General features: G+C 38.2%; 1 protein-coding gene across 1 annotated transcript in view; it reads right to left on the bottom strand.

The window, feature by feature from the left end:
* Nucleotides 1-1,125: 1,125 nt before the first annotated feature.
* Nucleotides 1,126-9,965, bottom strand: part of LOC108265192 (uncharacterized) — a 30,173-nt gene continuing 21,333 nt past the window's right edge. Inside the window, exons 12-19 of the mRNA XM_047155787.2 lie at nt 7,014-7,139; nt 5,826-5,981; nt 5,601-5,688; nt 3,131-3,306; nt 2,978-3,021; nt 2,798-2,835; nt 2,375-2,586; nt 1,126-2,294 (exon numbers count right to left, since the gene is read on the bottom strand). Of these exons, the coding sequence (XP_047011743.1) occupies nt 2,469-2,586; nt 2,798-2,835; nt 2,978-3,021; nt 3,131-3,306; nt 5,601-5,688; nt 5,826-5,981; nt 7,014-7,139 (746 nt within the window). The 3' untranslated portion in view covers nt 1,126-2,294; nt 2,375-2,468. The remainder of the gene's footprint in view (nt 2,295-2,374; nt 2,587-2,797; nt 2,836-2,977; nt 3,022-3,130; nt 3,307-5,600; nt 5,689-5,825; nt 5,982-7,013; nt 7,140-9,965) is intronic.

Genomic DNA, 9,965 nt, shown 5'->3' with positions numbered 1-9,965 from the left:
GACTGGAGTGTGGGCAGTAGATTGGCAGAAAAAATAAAATTAAATGGAAACTAATAATAATAATAATAACAATAATAATAATAATAATACCAAAACAATACTACATAAGTGAAGTGAATTCTCTTATATCATGTAGTCTCTTATATTATGAACTGCTATTAAGACACCTTAGATACGGGGAATACTGGGTAATAGTTTCTGTTTGTGTGTCTCTGTGCTATCAAATACCTATGATTAATGTATTCATTTAATTACCTGTTTGAATAAGCTGATCAACTGCCATCCTTTATTATAGCTGACACATGTATATTCTATATCTCGAAAAGAATTATTTTTGCAGTGTGCTGTGTCTTTTCTAAATCTGTCTAGCACCTGCACAAGTAGAAACCCGCCTACTATGCAATGCTGTTATCAATGTGTATAAATACTCCTGTTCTAGACGAAATAAAATGGATGTCTCTATGAACAGCAATGTGTCAGTGTGTTCATTTAGAATCCCCAGGACTGAAAGCTCTGTGGTAAATCACACTTTCTCGCTCATTGCACAGAACTAAGAGTTAAAAGAGATAAAAGGCTGTAAGGCTAACGGAGGACTGAAAGACATAATCTGAGATTCCTTTGTCTCTAACAATAAGTAAAAGAAAATAAAGAGATAAATAACTATATACTAGATATTACTACTAGATTACTAAAGTCTCTCACTTATCCCAGTATTTTTTAGATAGTTTATTAGGGGGCGGTGCATTTTCCCAGATGTTTTTTTGTTTCCCAATCTGCATCTCTAGCTCAGTTCTTTCCTCCTCATACCTTTTGCAGTCTAACAGAATGTGTTTTACCGTCTCTTGTGTACTGCAGTGTGTTTATTGTTCTCCTAATTCTTCTTTTAGGTTTAGAACGATTTTTACAGCGGTTGACAAAGCGGTGTGTTACCACCACCAACTGGACTGGAGTGTGAAACATCAATAGAAAGGGGAACAAACAAAAAAAAACCATCTTATACAGTATACCTATTTAAATTCTATTATCTAACAATGTTATTTTGAGATATTTTAGTATTGCTCTTTGCTGCTCTTGTTGTTTTCTCCCCCTGCTCAGTCACAGACTGTTCCGGAAGGGGCGGAACCCTTTAAGTAGCTTTTTTTAATGTAAAAAATGTATTGAGCATATACAAAAATAAATACATACATATATCTACAACTCACACCAGATATTGTGAGTATAACAACAAAAATATAACGAGTAAACAAAGGACCAGGAAATTAAACAAAACAAAAGCAAAACAAACAAAACATTGGGCCAGGGGTAATATTTATTTAATTATTGCTATTAATTATTTATAATTATATTAATTTATTGTTAATAACTAATTATTGCATATTAATTATAAATAATTAATATACTATAAATATTTACTTTCCTATTTCCCTACCTCCCTTATATGCAACACACAATCAATTGTACACTATAAAAAATGCATACATATTATACATTGTATTATACATGTAAAGGAATTTAAGGCTTTGAAATTGCTTGAGGTTGAGATAGTATCCAAGTAACATTTGAAGTCTTTACAAAAATAATAAAGAGGGGTTTAAAAGACAAAGATTTGCACATATGTAATGCTAACTCGTTTCCAGGTTTTGGCAGACAAAATGATATTATCACTGCACCACTCTATAGCTGAGGTTCAGTGTGATTATTGCAGAAAGTCAGTATTTATTACCCTATACAGAAATATTGCTGCATCTTGCATAATGCTAATTGCATTATATTGTGCGAAATACTGAAAACACAGCAATTCATGTTAAGTTGTATGTGGGATATTCTGTGACTGTAGAGTTTGTTAAAATCAGTGACTTAAAGTTAGTCGGTACATCAGCCACAATGTTCTGAGAATTCAACTGACACTAACTACAATAAGTTCTCTTACTTTGTCATATTTACTTACATTTACTATCACCTTAATTTAAGTGCAGTTCTGCTGGTTAAAGATATTCTCTTTGTAAGTAGCGCTTAGTAAAACCATGAGCTGTATCAGGCACCAGCAGGATACGGTGCACTTTAAAGCCCTCAGACTCTCGCTGGTGTACAGAGACGGACTGTGGATTAAATGCAAATGACTGTGATTGTTAGATTTCGCAATGGTATTGTCTGTGCTGACTTCAGATCTGTATATATTTTTCATGGGGCTTGGTACGAATCAAAACCAATGATCAGCAATTTTTGAAAGCATCACTTCTCAGACGCATTGCTTTTCTGCCGATGGTCAAAAACGATGGTCATAAATATGGTGGCTACAAGAAAAATGTCAGGTTATTGAAACAGATCAAAATCATTTGGTCTATACAGTATGTCCTCACTGAGGAAAACTTACTCTGAATGTCTTTTATCATATCACACAGGATTCAAATCACATTATTCAGGATCACTTCCAACAGTATATCTGCCTCTTCCCTGAACACACATATTCACGTTATACCATATCCAGTGTGTGTTATCTCATGCTCCTGTAGGTCACAACATTGTTTTCCGCAGTCATTTTCAACTGGAGAAGCCACATGCCCAGAGTGATTAAAGGCACATATTCTAGGAAAAGGACAAAAATTAAAGGAATCAAAGATTTGCAAGATTTAAGGATCATGCCACTAAAGGAAATAAAAAATCCTGTAGAGTAGTGTTGGTCAAATTTAACAAACGATATTATTACATTTACTTGTGATAAAATAGCATTCAGGTCTACAGGGAACATAGTATTTCACAGCTTTAAGAGGAGGCATCTCTTCACATTGCCGCTTACCTCTCTTCTCTCATTAATGTTGCTGAAGTATCGCTTTCCTTGTAAAACAAAACAACATTTAAAACAAAATTTAATCCCATGATCTAATATGAAATATTTACCTTTTAATGCTAACACCTTCAATCTACTTCATTAAATTTGAATGAATGGAAATAGCTGTAACACTAAAGCAATACTTACACATGTCTGTTTGTCTGAAAATCTCATTTTCTCAGCAGTATGAGCTGATTTAGAGACAGTTTGGAAAACAAATGTTAACAAAACTTCCAATTTATAAAATTTCAAATTTAAAAGCCAAATAAAAAAATATACTTTGATTAATATGAAACTTACATTTAGGTGGGCCTTTTTTATGTCTTCTTTTAAAAATTAGTCCTCCAGCTACAACCAAAACTATAGCCCCCACTGCTAGGATTCCAGCTATTAGAGCCACCGGAGGTTTTCTTCCACATTCAACATCAAGAGAATTTGTTCCTGGTGTTATTTCTTTTAGTCCCAAATCTTCACATCTGTCAAAGTAAAGTCAAATATGTGATGTACATTGGCACATCTTAGCTGATAAAGGTGACCATGCTGTACTAAAAGGTTTTGTAAAGAATATTAAGTTTGTGAGATGTATTGATATCACTTATTTAGGTTTTTTTTAATTAACTTTGCAGCCTATATTGAGTAAAAAGTAACTCTGTCATATGTTCCGTTTTTAATCCCTTGAGATTAGAGTAAGATTTAGTCCTATCTGTATTAAGACATCTATGATGTTCATGGTTTGTTTTCAGCAGTTACTGAAGATGAATGTACGAATTGAGTATGACTGATTATTTGTTGTGTGATTGAGTATTACTGTTTTCAGAACACTGAATTTATAGATTTAGCGAATCAAACGTTTTATTTGTGATTCAAGGCTTTATTCTCCAGTTTTAAACAATCTTGTACAACATAGCTTTCAGTCTTTAATCCTGTTGTTTATTCATAAATCATTAAAAGTGTAGACAAGCTCATTTGCATAGTTTGCAGTCCTTCTTGGATTGATGGCCAGTGAGCTTTTGGGGAGTCCAGTGTGAGAGGTTATCTGAAGTTTGGTGTGAACATTAAAGCTCTTGACTTGTATTTGCATGATTATATGATTTTTGATACTGCCACATGATTAGCTGATTCGATAATTGCATGAATGTGTTGGTGTACAGGGCGTTTACTGTTTGACCTTTTAAATACTATTCTAGTTTACCAATTCGACTGTGCAGCAGTGATTTAATTAATGTAATGCATGCAAAACATCCCTAACTCACAGAGCCTGTAGCAGCCTGTAAGTCACACAACCCTTTACTCACCTAACTGCTATGGATTTGAGAATGAAAATCCCATTCATTTTAGGGATGCACTGAACGTTCGGCAACCGAAATTATTCGGCCAAAAATAGCAAAAAAAAGGATTTTTTTGCTTTTGCTTTTTTTTCTGAAAAGGCCGAATAAATTGAACCAAACAATGATGCGTTTGATGACGCAACAAAATAGCCTAGCAACCAGAGTGAGACGTGCGAATGTCACGACCTCGCTGAGGGGGCGTGCGCCTGCACGAGCTACGTGCGCAAGCTACGTGCTCTTCGGATGTTTACTGTGGACAGTAAACGTGCGTGGACATGCGTGTGTGTTGTTTCTGTTCCGGAGTATTCTGTCACGTCGCGAAATGTAAGGGAGTAGAGTACGGAAGCAGGTTAAGACATTTATTTAAGGGCAGGCACACAAATCCAAATCGTAATCCAAAAAACGTAGTCAAGACAGGCAAAGGGTTATCGGGCAATCGGCAAACGGGCATAAACGGAGGAAAACCAGGAATCAAAGTCGCGGTCACAGAAAACAAGGTCAAAACACAAAACAAGAAACATGAACTAGTACTACGGACTGGGAGCGGAAAAACCAGTCGGGACTAAATGAACTAATCTATAGTTTAAACTAACTAAATCTATCAAGGAACATAACATTAACAACGTATCTAACTATACTATATCTACTATAATACTCCGCGAGGTGTACAGGGATGCGAGCGGTATATATCCCCAATATAATCAGCCGTATAGAACCATTTTCTGCACTCTTGTCAATGCACTTTTTAATGCACTTTTTGTTGTAGGCTACAGAGTGTTACATTCTTTCAGCAGTCAGTTATAGGCCTAACATAGGCTATTCCAGGGGGGCTCAAAGATGACCACATAAAATATTTTTATTTTAATTATTTATTTAAAGTTATATTGTGCCTTGTTACTAGCCTATGCCTGATGGAATGAAAAAAAAATGTTCAGTGTTAAATAAATATTTTGAAATTGTAGTTTTTGTAATTGATTTTTTGCTTTTAAAAGCTAGAAAAAATAGTAAAAAGCACATTTTGTCTATTTAATTTATGCAATGGTGAAAAAAATTGGCAAAATAAATGGAAAAAACACGAAAAAAACGTGTTCAGTATTCGGCCTTCAGCCAAGTTTTTCCATTATATTCGGCTTCGGCTTCGGCCAAGAATTTTCATTTCGGTGCATCCCTAATTCATTTTGTTTTGAAGTGTAATCAGTTCAAACAAAATATAATGAGAAATGTGAGAGTGAGAAATAACATTTAGTTTCATTTTGTTTTAAAACATGACATTTTTTACATTGGTGCTTAGCAACAAGCGACCTGGAGAAGATTAAACATTAAACCCATATTTATTACAATGTTTTAGAGTTTCTTTGCTCTTAACTTTTTTCAGTTACAGATGGATCTTCATTCACTGATCAGAATGATCATTTGCTGTCTCAGGACAAGTGAACACTCACTTTGTATGTTCTTTACAAATTTGAAGGGACCCATTGGAGTAGGTGCCATCTGCACACGCTGCACATTCAGCATCTTTAACTGCTGTTCCTACAAAGACACAAGTGCAGCTGAGTAAATAAATAAGCAGTAAATAGTAAATAATCCCAGCTCCTGCAACCCAGTAATTTATAGATTGCAAAGGTGCTACTAGGAAAGTTTATGCTACAATGATGTATTACACCAACCTTTCTGCTTTATGTATTGTCCAGGGTGGCATTTTGTGTGCTCCACAGCATATCTGCAGTTGCCGCTGTATTCATCAGTACAGTAAAACCCCTCCAGTGGCTCACAAACTGTATCTGAAGTTGGTGTGCAGGCCGTTTTTACTCCTATTCCCTGTGCTGTTTAAAAAAAACAAAAAATAACGCTATATTGAACAAATCTAATACCATCCACCCATCTTCTATACCGCTTATCCCTATCCCAGGGAGCATCAGGGGTACACCCTGGACAGGGTGCCAATCCATCGCAGGGCACAATCACATACACACCCATTCATACACTACAGACACACCAATCAGCCTACCATGCATATCTTTGGACTGGGGCGACACACGGGGCCACAGTGGGAATCAAACCCCCGACTCTGGAGGTGTAAGGCAAATGTGCTAACCACTAAGCCACCATGCACACCCCTCACGTGAGTACACCCCTCACAGTTTTGTAAATATTTGATTATAACTTTTCATGTGACAACACTGAAGAAATGACACTTTGCTACAATGTAAAGTAGTGAGTGTACAGCTTGACAACAACCCCAAACACACCTCCAAGATGACCACTGCCTTGCTAAAGAAACTGAGGGTGAAGGTGATGGACTGGCCAAGCATGTCTCCAGACCTAAACCCTATTGAGCATCTGTGGGGCATCCTCAAATGGAAGGTAGAGGAGCATAAGGTCTCTAACATCCACCAGCTCCGTGATGTCGTCATGGAGAAGTGGAAGAGGACTCCAGTGGCAACCTGTGAAGCTCTGGTGAACTCCATGCCCAAGAGGGTTAAGGCAGTGCTGGAAAATAATGGTGGCCACATAAAATATTGACACTTTGGGCCCAATTTGGACATTTTCACTTAGGGGTGTACTCCCTTTTGTTGCCAGCGATTTAGACATTAATGGCTGTGTGTTGAGTTATTTTGAGGGCACAGCAAATTTACACTGTTGTACAAGCTGTACACTCACTACTCTACATTGTAGCAAAGTGTCATTTCTTCAGTGTTGTCACATGAAAAGATATAATCATAAAATAATTTACAGAAATGTGAGGGGTGCACTCACTTTTGTGAGATACTGTATATCTAATACCCTTAATCAATATTGTAAATACATAACGCACACAAAATTTTACATAAAACATAGATTTGTTACAAACTTACCAGCATCACACACTGTACAACTAATGCATCTTGCAAGGCCATTGGGTTCATCAGTGAATGTCGAGACAACACACTGCATACAGGTTGTGCTGGTGAATTCAGTGCAATGTCTATAAACACGGTTTCCTAAAAATATATATCAAATGGTGAGCTGAACAATAATTTTGCTCTTATGGAAACTCATTTGCACTTACCTGTTTTACCGTATGGTAAATTTGTACTTGTCCCTATGTACAGTATCTCACAAAAGTGAGTACACCCCTCACATTTTTGTACATATTTGATTATATCTTTTAATGTGACAACACTGAAGAAATAACACTTTGCTACATTGTAAAGTAGTGAGTGTACAGTTTGTGTAACAGTGTAAATTTACTGTCCCCTCAAAATAACTCAACACACAGCCATTAATGTCTAAACCGCTGGCAACAAAAGTGATTACACCGCTAAGTGAAAATGTCCAAATTGGGCCCAATTAGCCATTTTCCCTCTCCGGTGTCATGTGACTTGTTAGTGTTACAAGGTCTCAGGTGTGAATGGGGAGCAGGTGTGTTAAATTTGGTGTCATCGCTCTCACACTCCCTCATACTGGTCACTGGAAGTTCAACATGGCACCTCATGGCAAAGAACTCTCTGAGGATCTGAAAAAGGAATTGTTGCTCTACATAAAGATGACCTAGGCTATAAGAAGATTGCCAAGATCCTGACACTGAGCTGCAGCACGGTGGCCAAGACCATACAGCGGTTTAACAGGACAGGTTCCACTCAGAACAGGCCTCGCCATGGTCGACCAAAGAAGTTGAGTGCACGTGCTCAGCGTCATATCCAGAGGTTGTCTTTGGGAAATAGATGTATGAGTGCTGCCAGCATTGCTGCAGAGGTTGAAGGGGTGGGGGGGTCAGCCTGTCAGTGCTCAGACCATACGCCGCACACTGCATCAAATTGGTCTGCATGGCTATCGTCCCAGAAGGAAGCCTCTTCTAAAGATGATGCACAAGAAAGCCCGAAAAACAGTTTGCTGAAGACAAGAAGACTAAGGACATTGATTACTGGAACCATGTCCTGTGGTCTGCTGAGACCAAGATAAACTTATTTGGTTCAGATGGTGTCAAGCGTGTGTGGCTGCAACCAGGTGAGGAGTACAAAGACAAGTGTGTCTTGCATACAGTCAAGCATGGTGGTAGGAGTGTCATGGTCTGGGGCTGCATGAGTTCTGCCGGCACTGGGGAGCTACAGTTCATTGAGGGAACCATGAATGCCAACATGTACTGTGACATACTGAAGCAGAGCATGATCCCCTCCCTTCTGAGACTGGGCCGCAGGGCAGTATTCCAGCATGATAACAACCCCAAACACACCTCCAAGACAACCACTGCATTGATAAAGAAGCTGAGGGTGAAGGTGATGTTCTAAACCCTATTGAGCATCTGTGGGGCATCCTCAAACGGAAGGTGGAGAAGCACAAGGTCTCCAACATCCACCAGCTCCGTGACGTGGTCATGGAGGAGTGGAAGAGGACTCCAGTGGCAAACTGTGAAGCTCTGGTGAACTCCATGCCCAAGAGGGTTAAGACAGTGCTGGAAAATAATGGTGGCCACACAAAATATTGACACTTTGGGGCCCAATTTGGACATTTTCACTTAGGGGTGTACTCACTTTTGTTGCCAGCGGTTTAGACATTAACCTCTTTTACTGGTAGTCAAAAAATGGCATGTTTGTCTGTTTTGGGGGTACGTGTGTTCAGCATTGATTTGTTTTGTGATATCAGACACCACAGTAATGCTTAATGGCTCATATGAAAATAGACACTTAAGAGTTTAAGAATTAGCAGTTACTTCAAGTATTTCTTCTTTTACCTAGCCTACCTGGGGCAATATATTCAGAATTTTTTTTTATTATAAAAAAAAAATATTTTCTTTTAACCCAAATGTTATATCTTCACAGCAAATGTTGATATCAACCCCATTCCTGGTCTCAAAGATGCCCCAAGTACTTGTCCATGAACACCTGTCCATTAAAACCTCTCCAAAATGGCACAAAACATCTCCAAATGGCACCAAACGTCTCCAAATGACATAAAACCTCTCTAAATGGCACAAAGCTTATAAAAATGGCACAAAGCATTTAAAAATTGCAGACTTCTACAAATAGCAAACATTTAAAAAAAAAAAAAAAAAAAAAAAAAAAAAGGCACAAAATAACCTCCAAAAGGCACCAAACGTCTCCAAAGGTACCAAACATCTCCAAATGGCACAAAATGAAAACAAATGGCAGTAGCATGAACTCTGTTACACGATGTGTAATTTTACACACACACAGAAGTCTGAAACATACTTATAAAATATAATGTTTATTAAAAATAGTGCCAGAGCCCCAGGTGAATGAGCACTTGCTCTCCGAATAGCTCAAATGATAAAGACACGAGTGACACCTCTCCTCTGACTTCTTTGAGGGGTAGATAGAGCCCCTCAACTCAATCCACATAGTCTTCCTTCAAATAAATAAATAAATAAGACACTCGGAAATAACTGCTCCAGAAGCTGTGACGCATTCAGGCTTTTTCGGGAGCGCGTTGCCGCTATAAGACGCCGATAAATCGCACGCTGAGCGAAAACCAGTAGAAAACTAGCGATCAGAAAAAACTGCCAAATTTGCTGTATAAAGTTTTGCAGGAAGACCGCTAGAGCGGAGCTGCCATTTCCTGATAGTTTCTCTGCACGGTCCTGTAGCGCTTTGCTGATTGGCCTGTACCGCTGACACACATCTCAAGACCAATGGATGCACGCGTAAAACGCTTGCTTGTGCTGATTACGCGTTTGCTTTTCTCAGCCTCTGAGTGGTCAATCATGTCGAGTTTGCGCTTGTTTGAAAGCTAGAAGTATCTACAATTGGTCCAAGTGGGTGTCAATCAAGATAGACTGCCCGATTAAAATTTAGGAGGCGATGTGTTCT

The sequence above is a fragment of the Ictalurus punctatus genome, chromosome 5 (assembly GCF_001660625.3).
Source record: "Ictalurus punctatus breed USDA103 chromosome 5, Coco_2.0, whole genome shotgun sequence".
Lineage (NCBI taxonomy): Eukaryota > Metazoa > Chordata > Actinopteri > Siluriformes > Ictaluridae > Ictalurus > Ictalurus punctatus.
This window is presented reverse-complemented; position numbering and strand designations above follow the sequence as displayed.